This window comes from Etheostoma cragini, chromosome 15 (assembly GCF_013103735.1).
Source record: "Etheostoma cragini isolate CJK2018 chromosome 15, CSU_Ecrag_1.0, whole genome shotgun sequence".
In the NCBI taxonomy this organism is placed as follows: Eukaryota; Metazoa; Chordata; class Actinopteri; order Perciformes; family Percidae; genus Etheostoma; species Etheostoma cragini.
The window spans coordinates 22,309,811-22,319,123 of NC_048421.1; the positions used below are offsets into that span (position 1 = coordinate 22,309,811).

At 38.0% G+C, this 9,313-nt stretch overlaps 1 protein-coding gene across 1 annotated transcript in view; it reads left to right on the plus strand.

The window, feature by feature from the left end:
- The window catches only part of LOC117958175 (dynein heavy chain 8, axonemal-like), a 30,682-nt gene extending 23,293 nt beyond the window's left edge, over positions 1–7,389 (plus strand). Inside the window, exons 68-84 of the mRNA XM_034894447.1 lie at positions 11–116; positions 211–463; positions 624–814; positions 903–1,024; positions 1,745–1,860; positions 1,934–2,136; positions 2,252–2,325; positions 2,427–2,579; positions 2,724–2,879; positions 4,273–4,389; positions 4,470–4,571; positions 4,679–4,839; positions 5,598–5,754; positions 5,833–5,985; positions 6,281–6,470; positions 6,728–6,849; positions 7,032–7,389. Of these exons, the coding sequence (XP_034750338.1) occupies positions 11–116; positions 211–463; positions 624–814; positions 903–1,024; positions 1,745–1,860; positions 1,934–2,136; positions 2,252–2,325; positions 2,427–2,579; positions 2,724–2,879; positions 4,273–4,389; positions 4,470–4,571; positions 4,679–4,839; positions 5,598–5,754; positions 5,833–5,985; positions 6,281–6,470; positions 6,728–6,849; positions 7,032–7,319 (2,664 nt within the window). The 3' untranslated portion in view covers positions 7,320–7,389. The remainder of the gene's footprint in view (positions 1–10; positions 117–210; positions 464–623; positions 815–902; positions 1,025–1,744; positions 1,861–1,933; positions 2,137–2,251; positions 2,326–2,426; positions 2,580–2,723; positions 2,880–4,272; positions 4,390–4,469; positions 4,572–4,678; positions 4,840–5,597; positions 5,755–5,832; positions 5,986–6,280; positions 6,471–6,727; positions 6,850–7,031) is intronic.
- Positions 7,390–9,313: the final 1,924 nt, after the last annotated feature.

Below are 9,313 nucleotides of genomic sequence, written 5' to 3' on the forward strand. Positions count from 1 at the left end.
ATTTTAACAGGAGCTAGAGGCAGAAAGACTGAAGCTAATTGAGGATGTAACTGCCAATAAGAGAAAGATGCAGGAGTTGGAAGACAACTTGCTGTACAAACTCAGCAGCACAAAAGGTACATCAGTTACTGGCGTTGGTTAATGCCAGTTTCTTTGAAGCCAAACGGGTAATTTATGTATTTACAAGTGTATCTTTTTGTGTGATTAAAGGTTCCTTGGTTGATGATGACTCTATGATCGCCATTCTGAGTACAACTAAGCAAACTGCTGCTGAAGTTAGTGCAAAGCTCACTGTTGCAGCAGACGCAGAGTTGAAGATCAATGTAGCTCAAGCTGAATATCGTCCTGTTGCCTCACGAGGCAGCACTCTTTACTTCCTCATCACAGAGATGAGCATGGTTAATGTCATGTACCAGACTTCCCTTGGTCAGTTCCTCAAAGTCTTTGACCTGTCACTAGAAAGGTATGGTTTTACCAAAACAGGTTAAAAAATAACAATCTTGGTGCTTGTTTTGACCCTGAAGCCAATAAGAGGACAGGCTATAGATGCTATAATGCTCTCCAAGGTGTGCTGATGTAGAAAATAATCTGTCTCTTCTGTTTAATATTGTTGCTGTCTGCAGGGCTGAGAAATCTCCTAAAACTCAGAAGCGAATTGCCAACATCATTGAATGCCTGTCTTATGAGGTGTTTAGGTACACAGTGAGAGGCCTATATGAAAACCACAAGTTCATCTTCACTCTCTTGATGGCTCTTAAGATTGACTTACAGAATAACAAAATAGAGCATGACAAATTTCAGATACTTATCAAAGGTAAGATAATCATCACTGTTGGGGAAAATGTGATCGACATTTTTAATCATGGCATCTTCTGACATGACCTTTCTAAATATGCAAATAGGTGGTGCAGCTCTTGACCTGAAGACCTGCCCCACAAAGCCATTCAGTTGGATCCTGGATATGATATGGCTAAATGTAGTGGAACTCAGCAAGTTACCACAGTTCACTAATATCATAACCCAGGTGAGAAAAGGTTTCATGGATCATACATCTGAATCCTCCATAAAACAGGTTTTCCCTATGTATTTTGAGGGCTTAGTGTCTAAGCCCTCAAAATACATAGGGAAAACCTGGAAAATTGGCCTGGAAAATTTTCCAGTTTTCTCTGCTCTCTCGCACACCTGAACCAGCTGATGCTTAAGACCTGATCAAACGGTAAGGCTTGTGAGTTCCATTAAGTGTTCTTAACACAATTAGTATGTTGCTAACTCTTTTTATTGTGATATTGACTTTTTTCACTTTTGCTGAATCTTATGGATTCACATGTTCAGGAAATAAACATTTGTAACACAGACATAGTACTTGAGCTCTTAAGTAAGTAAATCTTCTCATACATATTTACCTAGCTATATGGCACTCAATTAGTGTGATTGAAATAGTTTGAGTATTCTTCATCAGGCATTAGTTAAAAAACAGTTTCCGGCCGGAATGACTGTTAGTGTGAATCGCTGTAATCTGCTCTACTCTGTACTGCTTTCTATTTTGGTTCCCATTTAGTAAGACTGACCCCGTATTACCAGTGCTTTCAGTGATTGGTTAAAGCTAGTTTTTATAAGGGTAGTTGACAAAAGTTCACTTACTGAGAGGGTTCAAGTCTTTATTTTATTTTATTTATTTTTATTTTAACAGTGCTGCAGCATGTCATTAACGTGTCACTAAACATGCTATTGATATGTTTTGTAGGTATCTCAAAATGGAAAACTGTGGAAAGCCTGGCTCAATCTTGATGCCCCAGAAGAAGGTGTCATCCCTGATGGATACAACTCCCTTGATGTCTTCCTTAAACTTTTGCTAATAAGGTTGGATCTTGCTGCCAGTCATGTTGCTTATGTGGTCAAATACACAATTTTCTTACCAGTATATCTTTTACAGGTCTTGGTGCCCAGACCGTACCTTGTCACAGGCAAGGATGTATGTTGGAGAATCCTTGGGCATGAGGTTTGCTGAGCCGATCATCTTGAACCTTCAAAGCACATGGGAGGAGAGTGACCCTCGCACCCCACTAATTTGCTTCCTTTCTATGGGCTCAGATCCTACTGAACAAATTGAAGCACTTTCTAAGAAACTTGAACTTGGTGAGCTCTACGGCCCTGTTATACTTACAACTTGTAGAAGCTTCTCATCTTAACCTTAAAGAATTGTATATCTGCTGCATTTCATGATTCCTTTACATTGTGCTGTGTCTTATAGAATGTAGAGCGATATCCATGGGGCAAGGGCAGGAGGTGCATGCAAGGAAGCTTATTCAGACATCAATGACGCATGTATGTATATATGTATAAGATAAGGAAGTACAGTAGTACGGTACGTTGTGTGAATGAGTACATTAAAGTGATGGCCTGCCTCTGTATTTGGATATGTATAGGGAGGCTGGGTCCTTCTGCAAAATTGTCACCTGGGCTTGGAGTTTATGGATGAGTTGCTAGACACTATCGTAACTGCAGAGACCATGCATGATGCTTTCAGGGTGTGGATCACCACAGAACCACACGATAAATTCTCCATCACACTTCTACAGGTGACGCTTTCAAAAGCTATTATGTAAAGCATTATAAAATGATTTGTTCATTTTTAACTGTACTTCCGGAGCCAGCCTCCACTAATACTGAGGTGAATGTATATAGTACACAAGCTAACAGCAATACAAACCCTTTTCCTCCAGTCCTCCATCAAGTTTACCAACGATCCACCCCAGGGAGTGCGTGCCGGCTTGAAACGAACATTTGCTGGAATTTCACAGAGCCAGTTGGAAGTCAGCAACCTGCCCATGTGGAAGCCCCTGCTGTACAGTGTGGCCTTTCTCCACACTGCTGTGCAGGTACTGTCCAAGGTCGTGGATTAGGTAGAGGAACTGTATTAGAGGAGTCAATGAAAAAAAGTAGTACAATTCAGACTATAAGCAAAGCAAAGTATAAAAATAATGCTGACATAGGCTTTTTATTGATGAATTTTAGTTTTTTGTATTATATACATTTAGGGTGCCGTATGAAAAATGCTTTTCACTATTGAATGCATTTCAAAAAGAGATACAATTTACGTTGAAATTTGACTTTCAGAGGGACTTTATGATGAATGAAAATAGTAAATTATAGTCAAATGTCACGCTTGTCAAAATATTTTGTGTGACTATCTGGTGTATTTGTTTGGTAGTCATCACTTGTCATAATGGAGAAATTAATCTCATAGTCTAATATGTTTGAGTCAGTAATGTTTTTAAACGGCAATATGTATGGAGCTAAAAAACTTTATTACATGCGAGAAAATAAAGGATCTGAGAGGGGAAAAAAAATTTGAGAGAAAAAGTTATACACTGATAGCAAAAAAAACCCTTTTTTAAACTCTCAAATACTATTTTTTTGCTATCAGTGTGAAAAAAAAATTCTCTCAAAAAAAGTGTTTTCCTCAAAACCTAAGTCTTTGCTCTTAAATTAAGTTTTTAGATAGATAACCAGCAGCCAGCCCACTTCTAAATAAATACCGCAGCTGCAGGACTTGGAGCTCACCGCCAGTGTTTCAGTTTGAATGTTAAAAAGGGTTTAGCTAATTAAAAGGTATTTATTTAGAAGTGGGCTGGCTGCTAGTTGTCTACCTATGACGCTGACAATGGTGTAATAATTCAGATGGACTCCAAAGACAAGACGGTGCTCACCCAACTAGCCAGTAGGAACGTGGCCCCGCCCATGACATCATTTTCACATCGATAGAAAAATCATGAGACGAGAGCAACAAATTCAATTGAGAGCAATAAGAAAAACGTTTTGAGAGAAAAACACTATTTTTGAGAGAATTTTTTGTTTCACACTGATAGTAAAATATATATATTTGAGAGTTATATATATAGTATTTTGAGAGATATTTTTGCTATTGGTATGAAAAAAGTTTTCTCTCAAAAACATTTTTTCTCATAGAATGTTTTTTGCTATCAGTGTGATAACTTTTTCGCTCAAACATTTTCTTTTTCTCAGAACACATTATTTATTTTTTTGCATGTAATAAAGAAACATTTCTTGCTCAATAAATGTGTGCTTAACAACAGTAAATCATTTCAACAACATACTATAGAATGTACTTGTGTTTATGATTTCTTTTTTCTTCCCCAAGACAGTTAGGGATGTATATGTTCTTTATGTATGTCTTTCTTTTGTACAATTTGAAGCTCATTTCCTTGATTTTCTTTATAGTCATGTGTTTTATTGCTCTTTTTTTTTGAGGAACGACGCAAATTTGGACCATTGGGTTGGAACATACCATATGAGTTCAACTCTGCTGATTTCACTGCAAGCGTTGAATTCGTTGAGAGACACTTGGATGATTGCGGCCCCAGAAAGGTTAGACTTCTGGAACAGAGGTCCATAATTTTTTAAGTTTAAAAAAAAACTTTTTAACATAATTTGATGTTCTCCTACAGGATGTGTCCTGGGTAACTGTGCGATACATGCTAGCTGAGGTGCAGTATGGAGGAAGGGTTACAGATGACTTTGACAAACGGCTGCTCAAGTGTTTCTCTCGTGTAATAATCCCATTTTTGTAATTATTCATGCATTCATTCATTCATCTCCTTGATCAATTTCATTTAATCTGTTACAATACATGAGAATAGGTGTTTTTTCATTGCAGGTGTGGTTCAGTAAAAAGATGTTCGACCCCTCATTCTGCTTCTACACGGGCTACAAAATTCCAGTGTGCAAGACAATAGAGGAGTACATGGAATGTATTCAGAGCTTACCCACTATGGATTCCCCCCAGGCGCTGGGGTTGCATCCTAATGCTGATATCACGTAAGACAACGTTATCCAAAAGCTATTATCAAAGCCACTCTTACTTTGGAGTCTCTCTTACAATTTGTGAAAAAGATACTGTGCTTATATTGTGTTATTAGGGTTTAAATCACAAAGCGGTAGAACACTTCAATGTTTGTCCTTTTTAGTTATTTGTTGTATGCACATATTCCCGTGAGCTAGAATAAGCAAGAAACATAAAACTTGGGGGAATAACTAGAAATGGTGTGCATGTGCATCCATAGAAATATGAACCCAATCAGCCACATGGTGGCGCTGTAATTAAGGCTTCAAAATATAAACTTTGAAAGGCCATGCCCCCCACACCTTAAATCCGATTGACTTGAAATTTCTCAGGTGCATCTTAATGTGCTCTACAAAAAAAGCCTCAGGGATCAGATCTGATTGCCACCCTATTTTTAGTAAATCATTAATGGATCAAGCTTATTATTGTTGTATAAAGCATGTCCATATCTCAATTACTTTTCAAGTTATTGACCAATGACCTTCAAAACGGGCGTGGCTCTGGACATAAACGAACACAAGTCAGCAGCCGTAAGGCATTTTAAACAAAGTGCACTGTTTGTCCAATCGTTACAAAGCTTGCAGGATGTGTTTTATAACAACGTTGGACCACTTTAAAGTCATTATTGAGAAAAAAAGGTTTGAACCCGCAAATCACCGCTTGTGGCTATATTTATAATGTGAAATTGTACTGCTAACATTGCTTTTATTTTTACATGTTCAATGTTGACCAGGTATCAGACGAACACATCTGCTGAAGTTCTCGACACAATCACAAATATCCAGCCCAAGGAAAGCGCAGGGGGATCAGGAGTGACTCGGGAGTCTATTGTTCAGAACATGGCGCAGGACATGTTGGGGAAATTGCCCCCTAATTATGTGCCACATGAGGTGAGGTTGTCCGGTAAATAGGATCACCACTTTTTGAAACAACTAAAATTGACATTCTGAAATTTGTGTGGGTTTAAGGTCAAAGCCAGGCTGCTGAAGATGGGAGCTCTGAACCCAATGAACATATTCCTACGTCAGGAGGTGGATCGAATGCAAAGGATCATAAGTGTGGTGCGCACTAGTCTGACTGACCTAAATTTGGCCATTGATGGTACTATCATAATGAGTGAGGTCAGAACACTAATTCACCCATTGCTCTTTCTGAAACACCAGCACTTTACTGTGTATCTCAAAATACTCACACATGAATTACACGTTTGTAATTCCATTCTAACGTTTCTTTACACAACTAATATTCACTGAATCATTGCATATTGTACCAGTGAAACATGTTTTTTTTTTAATGCAATAAAGAACGTACAAAGTTAATTTTCATTTCTGAAATCCTATATGATGATTGAATTGTCTTTAAATATCATGAGGGTGTAAAGTCCTGTGACACTTCTGATCTGTACATGACTTCTAGAACCTCCGTGATGCCTTGGACAATATCTTTGATGCACGTGTGCCAAACCTGTGGAAGAAGATCTCCTGGGAGTCATCCACACTGGGCTTTTGGTTCACAGAGCTTCTGGAGAGAAACAAGCAGTTCCGCAGTTGGGTGTTTGAAGGAAGACCCAAAACCTTTTGGATGACAGGCTTCTTCAACCCCCAGGGTGAGTAACCGATTTTTGTAAAGTAAGGCATTATTGGAGTTCTCTCACAAGACTTGTTTTATTAATGACTAAGTCACTGTTGTTTTGAGCATTAAGGCATATAACTGAATCCCAACAGATTCAATCTGGTTCAATGAGACATACTGAGTTTGGTGTGGTAAATTGTGTTAATTGAAGACCTTCAGCCAAAGACACAAGGTCAGCCGGCGTTAAATTGACTTATGCTAAAAAGGAGTTTTTCTGGGGTATGCTTCCAGGGTTCCTAACAGCTATGAGACAAGAAGTAACAAGAGCAAACAAAGGCTGGGCTCTGGACACCGTTACTCTGACCAACAAAGTACTGAAGCAGGCACAGGAGGAGATCACAGCCTCACCTACAGTCAGTCATAAAGCATCGCTTTACTAGCAATACATCTGATCTCAAATTCAGCTTACACTTACATTTATGATAAACTTGGTTGGCCATTACAAAAACCATGACAGTATTTTCTGCTGAGCAATTGATGTTTATTCTTTTAGGAAACATGCATTTTTCTGTCACTGACTTCCTTTCCTTAACAGGAGGGAGTTTATGTCCATGGTCTGTACCTTGATGGCGCCGGCTGGGACAGGAAGAACTCTCATCTCATTGAGTCCCCACCCAAAGTGCTGTTCACACCCTTGCCTGTAATCCATATGTTTGCGGTGAACTCCACTGCCCCCATGGATCCTAAGCTCTATGTCTGCCCAGTCTATAGAAAACCAAGACGCACAGACCTAAATTATGTCACAGCAGTGGGGTTGTCAACCATTCAGTCACCAGATCACTGGATCTTGCGTGGGGTTGCCCTGCTCTGCGACATTAAATAAAAGATAGCTGCTTGTCTTTATTGTTATGTCATATTATTTAAGGGCAAATAAATGTATTTTTAATGTCAAATGCATGTCAAGACTTACACTTAAGATAGCTAGTTATAATGCAGTGAAAAACAAATGCCATGTCCATTTAGAATGTATGTTCTTATAGTTGAAAAATCATTTCAGTTTTAAGTAATCAGGTTTTCTTTTGCTCTTTTACACATTTAATTCAAAGTGCTATCAGTGTATTGGCAAGGTAGCATGAGTGATCTATCAAATTAAAAATTCTTTATTAAGAATAATCCTTTGAGATGTGACATCTCGTTTTCGAGGGGTCCTTAAAGTCAAATGTTGCAGTCAAATTACATGTTTATTGAATAACTGATCACAACCACACTGCTGGGATTCTTCAGAAAGTGGGAATGCTCTTGGTACATCTAATCATTTATATATTTTCTATTGAGTTCCTTTCTATAAACATAAAAAGCTCGTTATAAAACGGTATTGGAAGGTATTTGATAGGTATGACTAAAAAGTAAGCTCTCAACACTATAAAATGGGAGGCATGCAAAATGATGAATCCCAACTTTAAATCAACTTTAAAACTTTTCACAATCGCCCCTTTCGTAAAGTTCTAAAAAGCAATAACAGAAATGGGAGGTCTGCACTACAGTCTATAATCTTTGAAAATCCCTTTTTAAATATAACATGAGGAAGGAAACTCTCTAGCACTCACTAATATGGTTCCTTAAGGTCAGCATTACAGTTAAGTATTAGTTAACATTAAGAAGAGTAACAGAAAAAGAATGTTGCAATTAATGCAAATCTAAACTCTTAACGGGTCCCAGTGCATGTTATGCATATGTGTGTAAGGCAAGGAAGGGAGTGCTTTTTGAGTGACATGTCCTTTTTACCAAAGTGAATACTGGGACAAAGACGAGCCACTGGCGCCACTGTATGTGACTGTTTGAACATAATTTGCATGATGGCATTGTGGGATGGTTTAATACCAGTATTTTTGCAAACATTCTACACATCATATTGGTGCATATTTCAGTTTGCTACCATGTCTTTTTGTTGTTAGGGTAACACTTGAAGATACAGGGCGCTTCATATCTATAGTTGAGTGGGATTTGGGGGTAAAGTTGCAACAGTGTTTCATTTTTCATATGGTTTAGTAGTTGAAAAGACAGTGAGTGAAAGAGAAAGCGGGCCCTGATGAGAGAGGAATTATGATGTGTTGTCACACAGATGACGACCAATGTATGATTGTCGTTATAGGTTATGGATTTGGAAGTTATCGTCCAAGGTTGCATTCTTACTTATGGTCTTAGAAGACCATAGTTTGGTTGTTATTCCACAATAGACTTTGGATGAGCTTTCACACCACCTCAAACACACCTGAATATCCAACGAAGCTTTTTAGGGTTTGGTTCTAATGGACCAAACTGCTCGATTGTGATATAAAAGCAACCTTACACAGGGTGTGCATAAAAATGTGCACTCTGTATTTCTGGTGTCAATTCATGACATACTGTAGCAGTACTGTTGTGGCACGCTTTGCTCTTTAATTTAGGGAAACGTTTTCACTTTTATAAATGTTTCTTTTTTTGTAGATCCTAGGAACATTGTATTTTTGATTGAATGTCTTTCATGCACATGTTATATTTATTATTTCTTTATTTGTTTTCTTGCTCAATAGCTGGGTGCTTTTGATAATTTCTTCACCAAAGGAGGTTGTAAAACCATTTCCTTTGTGTATCAAGAGTGTGAAATCCAAGGAATAGGTAGGAATACTTGTATTGTATAAATGATTGTCCCCATAATGGTAAATATTCAAACTCTAGTATGTATTCTAGAAATCTGTGTATTCTATATCTGTTGTACAGGTCCATTCCTTTTTTTTTATCTCATCAAAAACCCTATGAGTTTAATTTCAGAATGTGGACGCTCATATCCTGGGACTACCAAAGAGGGAAAAGTATTGAGGCTGTTTTTAGCCGATC